At 36.6% G+C, this 20,714-nt stretch overlaps 1 protein-coding gene across 1 annotated transcript; it reads left to right on the top strand.

The window, feature by feature from the left end:
- Positions 1–1,382: 1,382 nt before the first annotated feature.
- CCT2 (chaperonin containing TCP1 subunit 2) lies at positions 1,383–20,061 on the top strand. Its single transcript, XM_016198820.2, has 16 exons — positions 1,383–1,452; positions 2,365–2,439; positions 2,536–2,601; positions 3,252–3,363; positions 3,888–3,964; positions 4,093–4,205; positions 5,191–5,393; positions 8,045–8,145; positions 8,345–8,472; positions 9,832–9,935; positions 13,886–14,005; positions 14,387–14,515; positions 14,706–14,809; positions 15,643–15,742; positions 16,571–16,712; positions 19,787–20,061. Exons 1-16 carry the CDS (start codon positions 1,450–1,452, stop codon positions 19,815–19,817), a joined length of 1,608 nt encoding a protein of 535 aa, XP_016054306.2. The 5' UTR covers positions 1,383–1,449; the 3' UTR covers positions 19,818–20,061.
- Positions 20,062–20,714: the final 653 nt, after the last annotated feature.

Here is a 20,714-nt window from a genome sequence, read left to right as displayed (position 1 = left end):
ATTAAAGGGCATTTCCTGAAAGGAGCAAGTTTTCCCATGAACACAAAAGTTTTGGTAGGTTGAAAATAACAATTTGTCCCTTTTCATGATGGGCCTTGGGAATAGTATAAATCAGGGTCAGCAAGCTTTTTCTATAAAGGGTCAGGTCATAAATACATTAGTCTTTATGGGTTATACAGTCTGTCACAACTACGCTGCCATTGTATTGCACAATATAAAAAAATGAATGGGTACACCTGTGTTCCAACCAAGCTATGGACACCAAAGTACAAGTTTCATATAATTTTGATGTATCACTAAATGGTCTTTTTACCCCCAAGCATTTAAAAATGTAAAAACCATTCTTTACTCTTATTATACAAAAACAGGCGTTAGGCAGGTGGGATTTGGCTCCCCATAGTTCGTCAATTCCTGGTGTAGACTAAACCTCAGAGCGTATCTGAAGGGTAGAAACAATTAAAAATGGAAAATGTCTATCAATGTTAACAATTTCCAAAAATCCAAGAGCTTACTAATTGATCAGTTAGCCAAAGGGAGAAAAGGGTATCTGTAAATGATAGAAAACAAATATAATTTTAAAAATAAGAACAAAATTTTGTTTTAATCATCCTAAGGGGTCGATTTAGAGAAAATAGAAAACATTTTATAAACCGAAATGTTTGGGATTGACCTTGATCTCTACCAAGGCATTATGTAAGAGTATGTACCAGTCATCTCTACTAGTGGGGACCTGAATGAGCAAGCAGGGCAAAGATAAAGTAAATGTCTCCATCAGAGTTCACAAAACCTTGTCCTGGACAGTCAACATCCAATTAAAAACAGCATTTAAAAATTCAATGAAAGGAATGTAAGTCTTCCTCCGTAATATTCAATATATATTAAAATTAAAATAGCAATAAAAGTATTATTTAGGAATTCGATGGTAAGTAACCACCCCCAAACAGCTGAAAAAGTTGAGGGTGGTGGCCTCTGGGGAGAGAAAGTAATGAGGTTGCTGCTCTTTATTATTCGTATGTAACACTTTAATTGTGTGTATACGTGGTACTTTAAGTCAAATTTTTAAAGATTAAACTTAAGAAAAACGTGCGCGCACTAACCCCGTTACTCCGGCACCCGGGGCGCAGCATCTCTTTTGTTCTTCCGGTTGCTACTCCCAACCCGCCCCGCCCCACGCAAGGAGTCAGACCCTCCCCTTCCTAGTCCCCAGCGCGCAGCGCTGCTGGGGGCGGAGCGCGAGCCGAGGCCCCGCCTCTCCAGGGAGCAGAGCTGCCTCTATGACCCGAGGGGCTCCCTTCCCTTCCCATGCACGCGGCGCCGGCCTAGAGCGGCGTGCCTGCCGAGGCTCCGCCCCCTGCGGCAGAGCGTGTGGCGTCACATCCGGCTTCTCTTCCCTCTAGTCCCGGGCGTGAGCTGAGAGGGTGTAGCGTGAGTGGCCGACTCTTCGGAACCATGGTGAGCCTGGGCCTGCCGGCCCTGCCGGCCCTGCCCCGCCATACCCCGTCGTGCCCTGACGCCCCACTGTCCCCTCTTGTCCTTCCAGCGCCGCCGGCTCCCCGTGTCTGCCCCGGGAACCGCCGCACATGGTGCGGGCCGCGGCGTGTGGCCTGCCCGTGAAGCCCTCGGTGTGGGCCAGGGGTTGGGGTGCGCCTCCAGTCCAGCGTCTCGTTCCGACACGGCCTCCACACAGTCCCAGAACTCCGAGGTCCGGGGCTCGCCCCACGCGGAGAAATTTCTAGTACCCCGGGCGGGTCGGCGAGGCAGGCCCCGCCCTCCTCGGGGCGGAACCCGGAGCGGCCGGGGAAGGAGCGGTCGTTTGGTAGCTAGGCCGCCGCTTTCCGTCTTCCGCCTGGCTGTTGTCCCGCTAGAGGCCTACAAGCCCTGCCTGACTTATCCTTAGATTAAAATCATCTTTAGCCTTACCGTTCTTAACAGTCTCTCTCTTTAGTGTAGAACTTTTATTCCTGAGCACTTGTAGATTCAAAATAAAAGGTCGCCTTCTTTGTACAGCTTTTAGAAGTCCCTCCCTCCTACCTCTTAGATAAATGACTGCTCGGATCATGGAGAGCTTCATTTGTTTGAAAAAGTACACTATTCTGTAAATTATTTTTTTCTTACCTACCTACTTGTAGGTCTAATATAAGGACATCTAAGTATATGTATTAAAGAATATTGGCATTCAGGTTCGTACTGGCCTTATCCCGGGGATCGCTTTCTGAATTATGTAAATGTATAACCTCTATGCTGGACACCTGAAACTAATGTAAAATACTATTGAATGTTAACTCTAACTGAAAAATAAAAGGTGAGATAAAAATTTTTTTAAAAGTATTGGCATTCAAAACGGTTCTTGACTTCACTTTTTAGGCATCCCTTTCACTTGCACCTGTCAACATCTTCAAGGCTGGGGCTGATGAAGAGAGAGCAGAGACTGCTCGTCTGGTAAACCTTGTTTTCCTCATTCTTCTAAAGATACAGTTGTACTTTTACGATTCTAAGACACAATGATTTTGACAATCTCTTTGATTTTTACTCTAGTCTTCCTTTATTGGTGCCATCGCTATTGGAGACTTGGTAAAGAGCACGTTGGGACCCAAAGGAATGGTGAGAAAAACGGAATTTTTATGTTTTGATACTCTTTTAGAGCCCTTGGTGGAAATATACATAGTAAATAACATTTTTTTAATGTTTTTTAATCTTTGAAGCTTAACTCTTAATTATACATGTAAGACATGGATATATTCTCCTTACTAAAAATCAGAACAGTACCCATATGGTTGAAGTTGCCACCCCCCTCCCCAATGACAACCACTTTTACCATTAGGATGTAAATTTTCCCCAATATTTTTGTTCATTTATGTAAACATATGTGTATCTTATGTATCGTATATTTTCTTATATACTCAGAAGTTAATTCTTTGTTTTACAGACACTAAAGTATCAAATAGTATTCAGTATCTTGATTATTTCATAGGTTACATTTATGACTGTATTGAGTGACAGTTTGTTTCCATTGTTTTGGCTGTTACAGTGATGAAACAACCTTGATCATGTCTCCCTTGTTCTTCTAGTGTTTTTAGGGGTAGATACCAAGGTTTGCTTGTGAGGTGTATTTATTGAAAAAATTTGAATGTACACTGCCGAATAGCCAGCCTGGATATTTACCTGTTGGCAGTATATGAAGGTATTGATTGACCCATGCATTGTTCAAGATGTACTTAGATCTTAACTTGAGCCAAATATGTTCCTTTTAGGACAAAATTCTGTTAAGCAATGGACGAGATGCCTCTCTTATGGTGACCAATGATGGTGCAACTATTCTGAAAAACATTGGTGTCGATAATCCAGCAGCTAAAGTTTTAGTTGGTGAGTCTGAAGATGATGCTGTTTTGTTAATATTTCGAAACACATTTTATTTTAAAAAATTTTTATTTATTGATTTTGGAGAGAGGGAGAAAGAGAAACATTGATTTGTTGTTTCACATATTTATGCATTCATTGGTTGATTCTTTTATGTGCCCTGACAGGGGATCGAACCTGCAACTTTGGTGTATAGGGATGATGCTCTAACCAACTGAGCTACCTGGCCAGGGCTTGAAATAAATTTCAGATAGGCTATGTTGACTAACTGTACTTTTGATGAACTGTTTTCCACTTTTTAATTATTGTTATTATTAAAATACAAGCTTTTGGAGTGCCATTAATTATGGATGGTAAAGGTATTGCATTTCAGACTGAAAAATTCCAAAGAATTTGTCAGGTGAGGAAACCTAGATAAGTGAGATTTGGATTGGTAGTGGGTATATTTGGAGGATTAGATAAGCTACAGAAGAGTAACTTAAAAGGCAGAATCAAATATAAGTAAGTTAATAACTAATTTTTTTTTCTAGATATGTCAAGGGTTCAGGATGATGAAGTTGGTGATGGCACTACTTCTGTTACTGTTTTAGCAGCAGAATTACTAAGGGTAAGACTAGCTGAGCATCTTTAGTGTCATTTTATTGTTTTTTGCTTCTGTGGTTTTGAATGTCAGAAATAAGTCCTTACATCCTACATTTTTACTGTTGACAAGTATTTTCCACTGTTTATTAATAGGAAGCAGAATCCTTAATTGCAAAAAAGATTCATCCACAGACCATCATTGCTGGTTGGAGAGAAGCCACAAAAGCAGCAAGAAAGGCTCTGTTGAATTCTGCAGTCGATCATGGGTTGGTATACCAAAATACTACTGTTTTAAACATTTAACATTCTGTCCAGAGTATGTTCAATGCATGAAGTGTAGAGAACAAGAAAAACATACACAAACATGATCCTGCTGCTTCATCCTGCCCCAGCAAAAATAACCTGCAAAGATAGCCACTAAAGTTAAAGTTTGGGTTTTCATATTTACCTTCTTTTTTGTGTGTGTGTGTGTGTGTGTGTGTGTGTGTGTGCGCGCGCGCGCGCGCATAAATTGATTTTTAGATAGAGGAAGGGAGAGGAATAGAGAGAAACCTATGAGAGAGAAATATCAATAGGCTGCCTTCTGTGAGCCCCCAACTGGGAATTGAGCCCACAACCCGGGCATCTGCCCCGACTGGGAATTGAACTGAGATCTCCTGGATCCGAGGCCAATGCTCAACCAGAGAGCCACACAAGCTGGGCTCTGCAGTATTTTTAATTGAAGTATGCATTTGATTATATAATTGCAGTATAATTTACCTATCCGTAGTTGGAGATTTATGTTTTGACAGTGTTTAGCTTTATGTTGTGACAAACTTGTTACCCAAATATTTCAAGAAGTATTGCTGGGTTCAAAAATAATGTGTGTGTTTTAAGGTGTTTTTATTTATATTACAAGTAATCTTCCAGAAAAAATTTATTAATTTACACTTCCACTACTTGTATAACAGTGCCTATTTCTCCTTGTTCTTGACAACGTTTGATATGTTTTTTGTGTGCTTGTTTCTTTTTCAGTAGTTGGCCAGTTTGGTGGGGAAAATAGTATTCTTTAATTTGAATTTCTTATTGGTGAGGTTTAATTCTTATCACATGAGCCTTAACTGGTTGGGGTGAAATTATTGACAGACATGTATCCGAATAAATTTTGAAAAGTAAAATAGGGTTGATACCTTTGAAGAAGCATTTAAGAATGAAGAAGCAAATTTAAGTATTGCAAAAAGTCATGAGTTTTTTTGTTTGGTTGTTTTGTAGTGCCGATGAAGTTAAATTCCGCCAAGATTTAATGAATATTGCGGGAACAACATTATCCTCAAAACTTCTTACTCATCACAAAGATCACTTTACTAAGTTAGCTGTAGAAGCTGTTCTCAGATTGAAAGGCTCTGGTAATCTAGAGGCAATCCACGTCATCAAGAAGCTAGGAGGAAGTCTGGGAGATTCCTACTTAGATGAAGGTATGTATATATGTTGAGTGTGGGAAAACAGGCTTTGATGGTATGTTGAGGGCTAAATACTGGGAATCCTGTTTTTAGCTAGTCAGGACTAGTGACACTTTACAAAGCCAGAAAACCTGTCTTTTAAGTACAAAAATTATATTGCAACCATTTTTGCCATTTTAATCTGTTTGTTAAATTGATAGTGTCCTTCATCTCTCACACCATCCCAGCATTTCTTTGATAATATCGAGATTTTACTTTATACTATGAAGATATTCTCAGTCTCTAGCAAAGAGAAATTACAGTTTTCTTTACTAGAAGTCAGCTATTTTCAAATGGTGCTTTTTCCAGGATTACATGTGTTTTCCAGGAAGGGTCTGGGTTAAGTCAAATCATTTAGTAGGCAGGTATTGAGGATATAGTTCTTGGTATTCTTAAAGAGTGATAAATGAGTTTTATCAACTGCTATTTCCTTAGTGCTGGTGTATTTTGTTCATAAAGTAGGAATTTTCCAAATACCTTTACATTGTGTTTACTGTAGAAGGTGATGTAGGTATTCTCTTCTACAGAGAAGGAAAAAAATAAGTTGTGCTTTATAATTTCTGCTTTAGCAGTGATTTATTTATTTATTTATTTTAAGTTTTATTATTGTTTAAAATATTACAGATGTCCCTTTTTCTCCCCAATGACCTGTTCTACCCCGTTCCTTCCCCCTCCCCAGTCCCTCTCCCCACCATTGTCCATGTCCTTGGATTGTGTATATCTGCACATGAATTCTTTGGTTACTCTCTCCCCTTCCACCCACCCGCCCTCCTCCATCCCTCTGACATTCATCAGTCTCATCTATGCTTCCATGTCATTGAATCTATTCTGTTCATCAGTTTATTAAGTTCTTTAGATTGAACGTATAAGCGAAATCATGTGATATTTGTCTTTCGCTGCCTGGCTTATTTCACTTAGCATAATATTCTCCAGGTCCATCCATACTGTCCCAAAGGGTATGAGATTCTTCTTTACAGCTGCGTAGTATTCCATGGTGTAAATGTCCCACAGCTTTTTTATCCACTCATCTACTGATGGGCACTTGGGCTGTTTCCAGATCTTAGCTATTGTAAACTGTGCTGCTATGAACATCGGGGTACATATATCCTTTCTGATGAATGTTTCAGGATTCTTAGGATACATTCCTAGGAGTGGAATCACTGGGTCGAACAGCAGCTCCATTTTTAATTTTTTGAGGAACCTCCATACTGTTTTCCATAGTGGTTGCCCCAGCCTGCATTCCCACCAGCAGTGTACTAGGGTTCCCCTTTCTCCAGACCCTCGCCAGCACATGTTGTTTGTTGATTTGTTGATGGCAGCCATTCTGACAGGTGTGAAGTGATACCTCATTGTGGTTTTAATTTGCATCTCTCTGATGATTAGCAGTGATTTAGATTAGAGTACAGCTGTTACTGCACGTCATTTGTATCTTCCAAGGGGGGTAATAATTATAAAAATATTGTTGGTTAAATTTATGTGCAAGGGCTCTAGCATTTCTAATAGGTAGGGAAAGATAAAACAAGGATAGCTACCATGCTTTGAATGTCTCTCCTCTGTGCCAGGCATTCTAATAGGAATTTTACTTAAAATCTCATTCCTTATAGTACTGACCCAGTAAGTGAGAATTAGGTTCAGCTTAATAGAGCAGAAAACCCAAGATGATAATGGCTTAGTAAGATAAAAGTTACATATGCATCTAAAAGAAGCCTGAAGAGAGAGGCAATACTGTGTTCATAGGATAGTTCTAAATCAACAGGGCCCTATGCTGGTAACTAATATCTGTGCCACTGGTATATATCTGTTTTACAGGTAAATAACTAAGGTTGAATAAGTTGTCCAAGGTTGCATATATGCCTGTATGCAACAGGGACATGATTGGTGCCTGGTTTGTCAGATTCCATTGTCCATGGCTTTTTCATTTTATCACCAGCCTCAGTTCTTTACAAATCTCAGTAAATTCTAGTAATACCCTGTGTATCTAAGTCTTCACAATTTGTATGTTCTTGTGTTGGTTTTAAATTAATAACAGTGGACTTAATACTTGTACTTTGCAGCCCATATCCTTGTGTAGTGTGTGTGTGTGTGTATGTATACATATATATATGTATATTTGATAAAAGTTTCAAAATACTGTGTTTACTCTTAATATTTGTGCTGTGTTCTAAAATTTTTCTGTTTCCTATATTTTTATTTATTTATTTTTATTTTTTATTTTATTATTATTATTTTTAATATATCTTTATTGATTTCTGAGAGAGGAAAGGAGAGGGAGAGAGAGATAGAAACACCAATGATGAGAGAGTCATTGATCGAGCCCACAAGCCGGGCATGTGCCCTGACTGGGAATCGAACCCTGATTGCCTGGATCCTAGGTCGACGCTCAACCGCTGAGCCACGCCCAGCTGGGCTGTTTCCTATATTTTTTAAATGACCTAAATTGATTTTTGTGATAACTGTTCTAGTGGAATGCTTTGTAGGGTCTAGATGCTTAGACTTAGTGTAAGCATTAAAGTCTTAGATTAGACTTAAATGCATTGTTTGAAAGTAATTTGATAAAGCAGACACCTTTGTAAGAGTTGTTAACTCAACCTTGAAGTATTTAATAAAACACTATCCTTACATCATAGGCTTTCTGTTGGATAAAAAAATTGGAGTAAATCAACCAAAGCGAATTGAAAATGCTAAAATTCTTATTGCAAATACTGGTATGGATACAGACAAAATAAAGGTATGTTTACAATTCTTGAAACTAATTGCTATCTTCTGTAAACTCGGGCTGGGGATCCGTTGCACCAAAAAGCTTAGAATATATACAAAATATATATTCAGCACACATGTTTTTGGTGTATTAACATAGAAATGTTTACATACGTTATGGGACTCTGAAGATTAATGAAAGTGATGCTGTTTTTCTACCTTTCTCTTAGATATTTGGTTCCCGTGTAAGAGTTGATTCTACAGCAAAGGTTGCTGAAATAGAACATGCAGAAAAGGAAAAAATGAAGGAGAAAGTTGAACGTATTCTTAAGCATGGGATAAATTGCTTTATTAACAGGTCTGTGTTTTCTTGTGCTAACGATATTTAACAATCTAAGAAAGGATTTTTTTCGATAAAGGCTTATCAAAATACCTTACATTGAATTAGTGATTGATTTAGGAACTGCTGTTTTTTTCCAAATAGAAATATAATTGTACAGCAAGGCATTTTCATTACAATGACTTTAATGATATTTTGTGATTATACTTTACTAAACCTTTTTATGTTAACAGTAACAGTTTTCTGATTTGGCAGTTATGTTACTAGTTTTGGCTATAGTTTGCAAATATTTGGAGGAGAGAGTTAAATTTGTATTAAATGATGAGAGTTTGAAGTAGCAAAAAGCTAATAGCATAGAAATAAAACAAGAATGAAGAGATGAAAATACTAAGAATTTTTAGGGCTTTCTTTGAATTTGTATAAAAAAATATATGTAAACCTTTCTCATGTATTCTTAATTGTCAGTAATTAAGACTTTTACGGATTGTTTTGAATGGGGAAAATACCAAGAAGAACATCACATTTCAATGAAATAGCTGTAGTTAACTTAGAGATAATGTCTGATGGAAAATAATTGTTTTAGGCCAAATCTTTGTGGGTTTTTTAAAAGTAAGTTTCTAAACTTTTTTGTGGTTTGTGAACCTGATAATACACATTTTGCCTAGCATTATATTAAGCTCATTATAACTCGGCTTTTTTTAAAAAAACTTAAAAACTTTTAAACTGATGTTCTTTTTACTCCTGTTGTAAAAGTAGCATATGCTCATTTTGGAAAACAGAAAAGTATAAAGAAGAAACAGAATCTAGGGTCTTACTTGAGGAATTCTTGCCTTTTCTAAATTGACTTGTGTGTGTGTCTGTGTTTGGTTTATCACTTACTGGTATGAGCATATGCTGTAAACTTGTAACTCACTTTTTAAATCTAACTCTATATTTTTACTTAAAATTACAAACTTTTTATAATTTGTAAATTGTGATTACACAAATACTCTCCTAGTGGACATTGGGTCACCAGCAAATTTTGTTACTCTATATAAAAATTCTTACAAATATCTTCATTACATGTTTTAATACCTAATTTTTTTGTTGGAGATTCTCAGAAATGGAATAAAAGCATATGAATATTGACATGATTTTGTTGCATTACTGTTAAATTGCTTTTCAGTTTATACTACTAATAGCAGTATAAAGAAACACACCTGTCTTTAATACTAGCATGGATGCACTAGTGTTATAATTTATAAATTATTGTATAGCTAAGAAACGGTATCTTCTAATTTGCATTTTTTTGATTACTGTTGTGTTGAAAAAATTTTTTTTTAGTCTAATATATTTTATCTTGTGAAGTAACAATGTGTTTATGTATTTTATTTATAGGCAATTAATTTATAATTATCCTGAGCAGCTCTTTGGTGCTGCTGGTGTTATGGCTATTGAACACGCAGATTTTGCAGGTGTGGAACGCCTGGCTCTTGTCACAGGTATGGGGAAAATGCATTAATTAATTTCCAACAAACATAATACTCTTGGATTTGTTGAGTTTTAGTACAGTTAACTTGAACAATACAGGGCAGGTTAGTGGCGCCACCTCCCAACCTCGGGAGTAAAAAATCTGCATGTAACTTTTGAGTCTGTGAAAACTTAATAGTCAGCTCTTTGCACCCAACTGCAGTGGAAAAAGTTGACCCTTGAATAACATGGGTTTGAACTGCACATGTCCAGTTTTTTTAAGCCCACTCGTAAGTGGACCCATGTAGTTCAAACCCATGTTGTTCAAGGGTCAACTGTACAGTAACTGCTGAGAGTACAAAGAAATTCCTTGAAGGAATTTAGAATCTAAACAGTTATACTGAAATCTGATTTATACTTTTTGGATATCTTTAGTTTAGTTGCATTATTTTTAATATACTAAATTATAAGCCAGGTTTACTGTTGGTTTAGATTTCTTTTTGTTATGTTGTTTTAAAGATACATGCATTATTTCTCACCAACCCTCAGGACCACCATTCTAAACACAAAGTTTATATGAGTTGGAGCTTACCAAAGATCTCATGTCTTATCTAATTTATTCACTTATTTCTAGTGCTAAGTGAATAGTTTAATGCTTTGTGCTCTGTATGGTAGGACAGTTATGACAGAATCTTTACTGAACGCTAAACTATATGCCAGAGAGTGGATCAAAAACTTAAACATTGTTTTTGTTATTTTTAAAACATTTCTGAAAACAATAAATGTTGAAATAAGTATGAAACAGTTCTGCAATGTGTGATGAGAAGTTAGTATACTCCAACACCCTTCAGAAGGCATATGAGTGATGTCCCAATTGTGTGGAATAGAAATTGTGTACAGATAAAGGTGTGTCTAAATCAAAATGATGTAGAATGCAACTTACCTTCTATTGTGGTAATGGCTTTTAAAGTAACCTCTAAGTAGCCCTGGAAAAACTAAGTATTAAAAACCTTTATTATTTAATTTTCATGTCCTTGAAAATGAATGAATAGGTTGGAAAGTTGGCTTGGGATCTGGTGATGAGAATTGAGGCGATTGGGGTTTGGGATGTTGAATTCAGTTTGGAACTGCCATGAGTGTTAGAAAAAATTAAAAGATACTAATTAATGTAGAGAGTAGAATTGGTCTCATCTCAGAATTACTTCCTAAGCTATTTTTAATAATCTGGGAAGCATAATCTGACATAAAAAGAGACATTTTCCTTTTATTAATTACTCTGAAGTGCCATTGCAGACTTGATGCTTAAGGTCATGAAACTTAAGATGCTCATGTTTATGTAATTCGTCCTTTAATGCAACAAAATTAAAGACATAAGAAATGTGAGTGATTGCACATTCATGGGATAAGTTGATATCATAAGGACTTGATCCATGAAATTGCCACATATATTCAGAAAAAAATTTACTGCACTAAGCACACCGACTGAAGTTAACCCTATGGTGGCTCCCACCATTCTGTTAGCTTGTATGTTGTCAAAAGGTGTGTGAAATTGGTTCTTGCAAATGTTAAGAAATACGTTGTAAGCAAATGCATAGGAGTAAGTGTAGGATAAGTGAAAATCCTCAAAAGCTAAATTAATCTAATTTTTGGGATATGATGTCCCAAACATCTATTGGGTCTCAAGTCTAGAAAACAAAGTCTCAGGAATTTGTCAAGCAAAAAGAACTAAGATTATGAGTATAAATTAGTAGTTAGGAAGACCAGACAGAGTAAGTTAATTATAAAATAAATATAAAGCATCAATTATTCAGCAGTTATATTGGTAGAAGAGAGATTGGTTGACGATAGAGGGAATCTACTTTATTAAAAGAGAGAGCAAAGAAAGAAAAGGATTTTTTAAATTTTTATTTATCCTCACCTGAGGATATTTTTTCCATTACTTTTTCAGAGAGAGTGGAAGGGAGGGAGGGAGGGAGGAGGAGAGAGAGAAACATCAATGTGAGCGAGACACATCTCCTGGTTGCTTCCTGCATGCTCCCCAACCCAGGTGTGTGCCCTTGACCAGGAATCGAACCTGTGACCCTTTGGTGCATAGGCCAGTGCTCTAACCACAGAGCCACACTGGCCAGGGCAAAAAGGATTTTAAAATGGAAATCTAACTTTTGCTTAATTAAGAACCAGGAAAGGATAAGGCTGACCCTTCGAGTTTATAGCATGGAAGGTGGAGGAAAAATAGGAATAGAAATAAGACATAAAGAATAAAATGAACTTACTTTTTAAATCAATCTTTTATTTTTTAAATTTATCTTTATTGTTGAAAGTATTACAGATGTCCCCTTTTTTTTCTCCCCATTGACCCCTTCCACCCCCTCCTCAGGCCTTCATTCAATATCGTCTGTGTACATGGGTTATGCATCTAAGTTCATTGGTTAATCTCCCCCCTCCCTCCCCTTCCCTCGGATGTACATCAGCCTGTTCCATGCTTCAATGTCTCTGGATCTTTTTTGTTCAACAGTTTATTTTGTTCATTAGAGTCCACATATAAGTGAGATAATGTGATACTTGTCTTTATCTTACTGGCTTATTTTGCTTAGCATAATACTAAATTTATTGGGGTGACATTGGTTAATAAAATTATATAGGTTTTAAGTGTACAATTTTATGATACATCATCTGTGTATTGCATTGTGTGCACCCAAAGTGAAGTCTTCTTCTATCACCATATTTGACCCTCTTTACCATCCCCCAAACCCTTTCCCTCTGGTAACCATCATACTATTGTCTGTGTCTATGATTTTTTTTGTTGGTTTTTCTCGTGCGTTCATTTGTTGCTTTCAGTTTTATGTCCCACATATAAGTGAAATCCTCTGGTTCTTGACTTTTTTCTGGTTGACTTATTTCACTTGGCATGATATTCTCAAGATCCATTTATGTTGTTACAATGGCAGTGTTTCTTCTTTTATTATGGTTGAATAGTATTTCATTGTCTATGTGTACCACATCTTCTTTATCCAACCACCTATTGAGGGACACTTCAGTTGTTTCCATATCTTGGTCACCGTGAATAATCCTGTTCATGAGACCCAGAAAGAAGAGCAAATCTCCAAGGTTTGAAGCTGAAATATAGTGGGAGCCTGTTTTCATTAACTTCATTAGCCCGCAGATCTCTAGGAGCTGTCTCGGAATCTGTAACAGCTGTTTTTGGGTTCCATCTTGGCCAAATTGTCAAATGACAAAACTAAAACGATTTAGCAATGAGTTTGATGTTCTTTATTCAAGGGAAAACAGTCCATGAATTGGGGGAGTGCAGTGTCTAGCAAGCAGTAGAGTACTCTTTCTGAATGAATTTTTTTGACACCTCAGTTAAGTTTGGGAAATTCTCAGTGTACATTTCTCCCTTTCGTAGGCATTACAGGGGCTTTCTGACATTTCAGTCATTGTGATAATTAGCAGATATCAAGTGCTCACTAAGTTTTTCCTAAAGTTTGTACATCAGTTGACATAATAGGACTAGTCAAATATTCTCATTTTTGTTCTGGTAATTGGGTCATAAGAGGACTGGTCTTCTAGAGTGGATTCAGAAGAGAATCTGTATTTAAATTCAGACTTAAAGGGTAAATGTTGAAGTTTCAATTTAACCTTAAGAGGGCATGGGTGGTAGTATGCAGTATGTGTATATAGGTCTGAAGCCAGACTGTTTGGATTTGAGTCCCAGCTTTACCTTATTTGTTCAAGCTGTGTAACCTTGGTTAAGAAGATAAACATATCTTTGCCTTAATTTTGTTACTTCTAAATGATAGTAATAGAACTTATCTCATTAGGGTTGTTGTAAAGATTAATCATCCAATTCATATGAAGTGCTTCAAAGAGTGGTTGGCATATAATAAGCAGTCAACTTTTACAAATGTTATCTGTCCATTACCACTTGTTAAAAAAACAAGTTTTAAGCCTGTTGTGCATTTAATTATATTTATGTCCATAGGTGGTGAAATTGCCTCTACCTTTGACCACCCAGAACTAGTGAAGCTTGGAAGTTGCAAGCTTATTGAGGAAGTCATGATTGGAGAAGACAAACTCATTCACTTTTCTGGGGTAGCTCTTGGTGAGTGATCATGTAGATCCTGGCTTAGGTTCCTAAATCTATGCTAGGCTGTGCTGATGTGAAAGAAAAGTTACATAGTTACTAGACTATAATGTGTCTTAATTCTTATGAAGCGCGGTATATGTTAATTTTAACCTCTTTCAAGATTAGTCTTATATTAATCTTACCTTTGTGAACAGTGCATTTTTGACATAATTGTTTTTTTTAGATAATTTAGAACTGTTATGAACATGGATTGCCAGTAAAGAGAATGTTTAACAGTGGACAAACATGTCAGCTTTGAAAACAAATACAACTAACACATAAATGACAGAAGGCAAATTTTTATGTATTATAAATAAGTGCTCATTGTGACATAAGAATGTTATTTTTTAACATTAGGTGAGGCTTGCACTATTGTTCTTCGTGGTGCCACTCAGCAAATTTTAGATGAAGCAGAAAGATCTTTGCATGATGCTCTTTGTGTTCTTGCCCAAACTGTGAAGGATTCTAGAACAGTCTATGGAGGAGGTAAAACATATTTTATTTCTTTTCTTAAAGCACAGTCAAATTATAAGTGGTCTTAATGGTCCTTATAGAAACTATATTGCCTTTGCACTTAATTTTAAAATGCTTGACATATCTAAGGGAAGAAGTCAGTAATTTAGTGTCTTTGAGACCACTAAGCATAATGATATTTTATTGGATTTTTAATCTATAGGCTGTTCTGAGATGCTGATGGCTCATGCTGTGGCCCAGCTTGCCAGTAAAACACCAGGTAAAGAAGCTGTTGCAATGGAGTCTTATGCTAAAGCACTGACAATGGTAAGTTAAAAGTAAGAGAGCTGAACTTAAATTTTGTTGATATTGATGGTTTTGAAAGTAAATGTATTTTTATAATTTGGTCAGAAAATGTTTATTTTCTTGGCTTTAAGAAAAAGAACTGGTTCACACCACTTTGAAATTTGATTCTGGCTCTGGCCGGTATTGCTCATTGATTAGAGTATCAGCCCGCTCACCACAGGGTCTCGGGTTTGATTCCCCGTCAAGGGCATGTACCTGAGTTGTAGGTTCTATCCCTGGCCCCAGTTAGGGCGAGTGTGGGAGGCAACCAATCAATTGATGTCTCTCATATTCCTGTCCATCCGTGTCTCCCCCCTCCCCCCAAAATCAATGGAAAAATATCCTTGGGCGATGATTAACAAAACAAAACAAAACTTGATTTATATTCCCTATGAGTAGTAATGAAAAGGAAGCAGATTTTACAGTGCTTCCAAAAATGTACTTTTAAAAAGCTATCCTAGTTAGGCATAAATGTTTTTTGTTTTTTTGTTGTTGTTAATCCTCACCCGAGGATATTTTTCCATTGATTTTTAGAGAGAATGAAAGGGAGGAAAGGAGGGAGAGGGAGAGAGAGAGAAACACTGATGAGAGAGAGAGACATTGATTGCTTGCCTCCTGCACATGCCCCCTGCACACGCCCCAACTAGGGCTGGGGATCAGAATTGCACCCAGGCACGTGCCCTTGACTGGTTGTCTAAACCCACAACCCTTTGGTGCTCAGGCCAACACTATAACCACTGAACACACTGGCCAGGGCAGGCATAAATGAGTTATACTACAATAGATAGTAACCATTTGTCGTCTTCACTTCATAGTTGCCAACTATTATAGCTGACAACGCAGGCTATGACAGTGCAGATCTGGTGGCACAGCTCCGAGCTGCCCATAGTGAAGGCAATACAACTGCTGGATTGGGTAAGAAATCAATTGGGACCTTGTAGTCGTTGAGAGTAACTCTTTACCAAGTTCTTTACCTTTTTTTTGGAAAGTGAATTCTAACGATAACCATATAAAAGACTCCTGTGGCCCTTTTGTCTCAACACTGCAAAACTTTGTTACTCCATAAAGGCTATAAATCTAGTTAGAAGACTTGTAACTAGTTTGTTATATTATGACTGTAGAATTTAAGTACATAAACAGTACATACATTCTGAAATAAGTGTAAACTGTACTGTATCTGTTATAATACAATCAATATCAATTCCTAATCTCAGAATAAACTTTTTCTGAGGCATTCTTGAGTGCAGATGTCTGACACATAGATAAAAGTAAAGGCAAATTTAATTCAGATTGAAAAATATCCCAACAAACTATCTAGGACATTATAGGAATGGTTTTAGAGGGTAGGTAATCTTGTCACTGATGAATAATAATCTGGATGAAGGTGAAGTAGATTCTCACAAGAAGAAAAATAGATGACTTCTAAATTCTCTCTTCCAGTGCTTAAGAATTCATTGTAATTAATGAGCAAATTTTCTGTAATAATTTTATATATATGTTGATCAAGATAGGTGATTTAGTGTTTTGTATAAAATTTTTATTATTTGACATAGTTGTCTTCCATTAATGCAAATAATCATTAGTTGATGTTTTGACTTTTTAAAAGGCTTTTCTTGTGTGATATAGAGTGAGTTGTAATTTTATTTTTTGTAACAGGATTAATTTCATTTCTTATAAGTCATTGGTGATGTTTTGATATTTGTTAAAACTGTAGTTTATTTAGTAAATACTTTTTCTTTTCAGATATGAAGGAAGGTACTATTGGCGATATGGCAGTACTGGGTATAACAGAAAGTTTCCAAGTGAAGCGACAAGTTCTTCTGAGTGCAGCTGAAGCAGCAGAGGTCATTCTGCGTGTGGATAACATCATCAAAGCAGCACCAAGGTATTGGAGCACTTTATAAAATGTTTTTTAGAAAAAATTATTAACATGGAAACAAATAGCTAGCTGCATATATTTGATAGTGATAGTTGATAGAAAGTATAGCTATTTTTGCCTAGATAAAAGTATTATGCAAGTTATTTAAAATATGTAATTATAACTCTTAGATTTAAGCCAGAAAAGCTTAGGGGAGCAGAGTATGGTGACAAAGGGTAGCTCTCAGGATTGAAAGGGCATGTAAAGAGCCAGGCTTGGAAAGATCTAGAACCAGGAGCTTGGGGGCAGGGGTGTGTAGTAGTAAGAGTGGATGTCTTTTTATTATGGTGGGTCGTCGGTTTCAGTCATTTTCTGTCCTGGGTACACTTTTTCATGTCGACATTCTTAAGCACATAATGAGCAGAGTTCCTTGCATGTTCCTATATCAGTAGCTTTCCTAAGATGTCAGTTCTTTTTTAAAAGTTACTCATTCACATAAAAATGGTTAAATGGCCAGAAACTCTTAACTTTTAAAAATTCAGTTAATAATTTTAATTGCTCTTATTAATAGTTACCAAAACCATTTTAGTTAGTGGTGGTTCAGGGAGATGGGAGGGTATGGTGGCTTGGACCAGAGATAGAAGTGAAGGTGGTGAGAAGTGATTGATAAAAGTTCATTGTTTTGAAGGTAGAGCCATCAGGATTTGAGTATGGGTTGGATACAAGTTGTGAGAGGAAAGGGAATTGTGGCTAATTCAAGATTTTTGTAGGGAGAAAGAAGGTGTTTCTCTTACCGGAGATGGGAAAGACTTTGGGAGGGAAGAAGGATTTCCATTTGGGATATTTTGAGATGTCTTTTGATAATTGTGTTGGGTGGATGAGTCTGTAGTTTAGAAGAGAAGTTGGAGCTGCAATTATAACTGTAGGAGTTGTCAGCATATGTGGTATTTAAAGCCATTAGACTGGTCCAGTCCCCAAGAGAGTGAATGTAAATAAAAAAGGAGAGCAGTTTTAAGGACTGAGTACTGGAGAATTCCAGTTACTAGTTTGGAAAGCTTCAGAGCAACCAGCAAAGGAATGTAAATTATGGATAATTATTTAAATTGTGTGATGGCTACATTAGGATTCATGATATAATCTCTGCTTTTATATACATTTGAAATTTTCCATAATACAAAAGGTTGGAGTGGTAGGGCTGCTACTGTGGTGGGAGGGGAACCAAGGGAATGTGTGTCCAAAAGCCAAATGAAGAAAGGATTTAGGGAGGAGGTGTGATCAACTGTCAAAATTATGCAAATAAGTCAAGATAAGGACTGAAAATAGACCTTAAAATTGGATTTAATAACGGAGGCCATTGATGGTAATCTTGAGAAGCAGTTTTAGTGTACTGGAGGGAGGTGGAAAAGAGGAATTGGAGAAAGTGTATACAGACTGCTTTTTTGGAGGAATTCTGTGAATGAGAACAGAGAAGTGGGATAGTAGCTAGAGGAGGTATGGGTCTTTACTTTGAAAATGCAGCTTGTTTAAGTGGGAGTGATTTCCTAGAGAGAGGAAATGATTGATGCAAAGAGGGGAGCTGTCCACTAAGCAGCTGTGAGAGGGATTGGGGGATCTGAGAACCAGAGCGGGAGTTGGTTTTAGACAGGAGCACAGAGTTCAGCAGGGAAGTAGGAATGCTACTAGGAAATTGCACCTTAAATGCACAGAGTTACAAATGACTTTTTTGTAGTAGTGCTATCTTAATACTATTAGAGGAAGGAAAGTAGAAAATAGTGATTTGTATGTAGAGAGAACAGATGAAATGGTATTTAAATCTACTGTGATGTAGTGGAAAGAGGACTGGAATGAAAAATCTAGATTTTCTGCTTGTGGTATTGGGAGGATAGGATAATGAGGAGCACCTCCCTCCAGTTTTCCATATTCTGAAATGGGAAATTGGTGAGGGAAGGAGAAGTTGACAAGTTTTTTTTTTTTGGAAGTAGTGCCACCAAAGATGGTTAAATGCAATTAATGATTCTATTGTCTTTAAGCAGAATGATAGCAAAAGGAAACAGTTCTGTAATTAAACTTTTCTGACTTGGGGCTAAGGTTACATAGCCACACTCAGAAATCTTCACAATAATTCAGCTTCCTCAGCCACCTTTGAAATACACACTATAATACCTCACTTGATATGATAACACTGTTTTAGAGGTTTAAGTGTCCATTAAATATATTAGAATTTCTGATATACTGGGCTGTGTGGACTTCTTTTCATACAAGTTAATAACATCCAGGGTACTTGTTTTCCAGATCAGTGCCCTTTAACAGCTGCTTGATAACTTTTTCTGTATTGATATCCTTTAGCATCCTTTGGTCATACTCCCATAAGCTACTGAGGTGGTAAGGGTTTATCTCTATATGATCTCAGTATGCTATACTCCTTGGGTCTGTTCATGCTCTATTGCTTCTCTTAACTGTTGGTTTGCCTCTAGGAGAGGTGTTTCTCAAGCCCTAGCTTCTTTAACAGGCATTAAGTAAATAATTGCACAAGTACCCCTACCATGCCACCTTCTTGAGCCATTCACTTTATGGTTACCAAAGAATAAGCGTTTAACATCTAAGATGCAAGAGGTACTATTGGCTAGTTTCTCAGACCCCATCACCACCTTACCTGTTGGTATTTTTCTTCGTTTGAATAGTTATCTAGAGATTTTCATCTGGAGGCCCCAAAGCTTTGTCATTTTACAACATCTGGTTAAAAGTAACTGCCTTTGACTAATTAAGTAAAATTCCCTAATACATACTAGTTGAAAACATGAATTAACCATTTTCTGGAAAGTAATGTATTTGTTCAGTAGGTTGTTTGGACAAGACGTTGAGAACTGCTAAATTACTGCAGTCTTTCATATTTCACAGATTTTGTAATGTCCTCTTAATAAGATGATAATTGATGGATATTGTGAGGTAGAAACATCTTGTAGAGAATTGGATTATAATGGTTCTTAATAAAAGTAGGATTCTAACTACGTTTGTATTTAATGTAAATTTTTGGTTACAATCATGCTTTTTGTTTTCACCATTGACTTTTTTCTTAAGTGTATGTTGTGTAATCCTTGCAGGAAACGTGTCCCTGATCACCACCCTTGTTAAGCATTCCTATATGCTGTTATGCTCTGGACCAGTTCATAGCAAAGTTGTTTGAAAGACTTCGACTTCTTAAAGAAGACTGGAATCGAAGTTTATCTGTGGTTCTTATATCCTTATGTTTGGACACTGAGCTGACCTTTTATTTTAACATGGGTCTAATTTATTTGCTGTTCATTTTCCATAAAATTCAGTTGTTTTAAAAGTCCATTTCTCATACTGTACATCAAAATAAAAATTTGAACAATTACTTAGGTCTTACTTTTTTTAGTGATTTTTTTACTCGTTGTAGCTTAATGGGTATGAATGATTGTATTTTCGGTATAGAATTGTTTCATCTTAACTACTGACCAACCTTAAACATTTATGAAATAGTCATCTTGATTAATATAAGTCCAAGTCAGATGTGATACACATATCTTTTGATTTTCAGTTATATATAACCTTTATTAACTAATCATTTATTTTTATTTAGTGAAAGTACCACAGTCTTTAGTACTCATTTAATTTTGTGTAGTCTAAGTACTATCTCTTATATAGGAAAATTTATGATGGTTTCTGTTACTTCAAGTTGGAAAGAGGCGTATTTTAATGTTGGTTGTTGCAAGCTGCTTTAAGTATCTCTGATGCTTTATAAGGTAATGTTCTTTTAAAGAAGATGGGTATTAGACTTAAGCATTGTTGTTGTTGCTAGGGTTTTTGTTTTTGCAAATGGATTCTAGAGAGAATGAGAAATGGTATGCACTGAGTGTAATGGTCCATTTAGATTTGGAGGTTATTAACACATCGGTATATAGAAGAATGCACGAGAAATGAGAAAGCTCAGCAGTAGGTTACAAGTTTTTACTGGGTATCTTTGTTAGCATCATGGAAAGACATTTTATTCTTAGAGAGGAACAAAAG

Source organism: Miniopterus natalensis, chromosome 2 (genome assembly GCF_054644295.1).
Source record: "Miniopterus natalensis isolate mMinNat1 chromosome 2, mMinNat1.hap1, whole genome shotgun sequence".
Taxonomy (NCBI): domain Eukaryota; kingdom Metazoa; phylum Chordata; class Mammalia; order Chiroptera; family Miniopteridae; genus Miniopterus; species Miniopterus natalensis.
The sequence above is the reverse complement of the archived record's forward strand: the minus strand, read 5'-3'. Positions and strand labels throughout refer to the sequence as shown.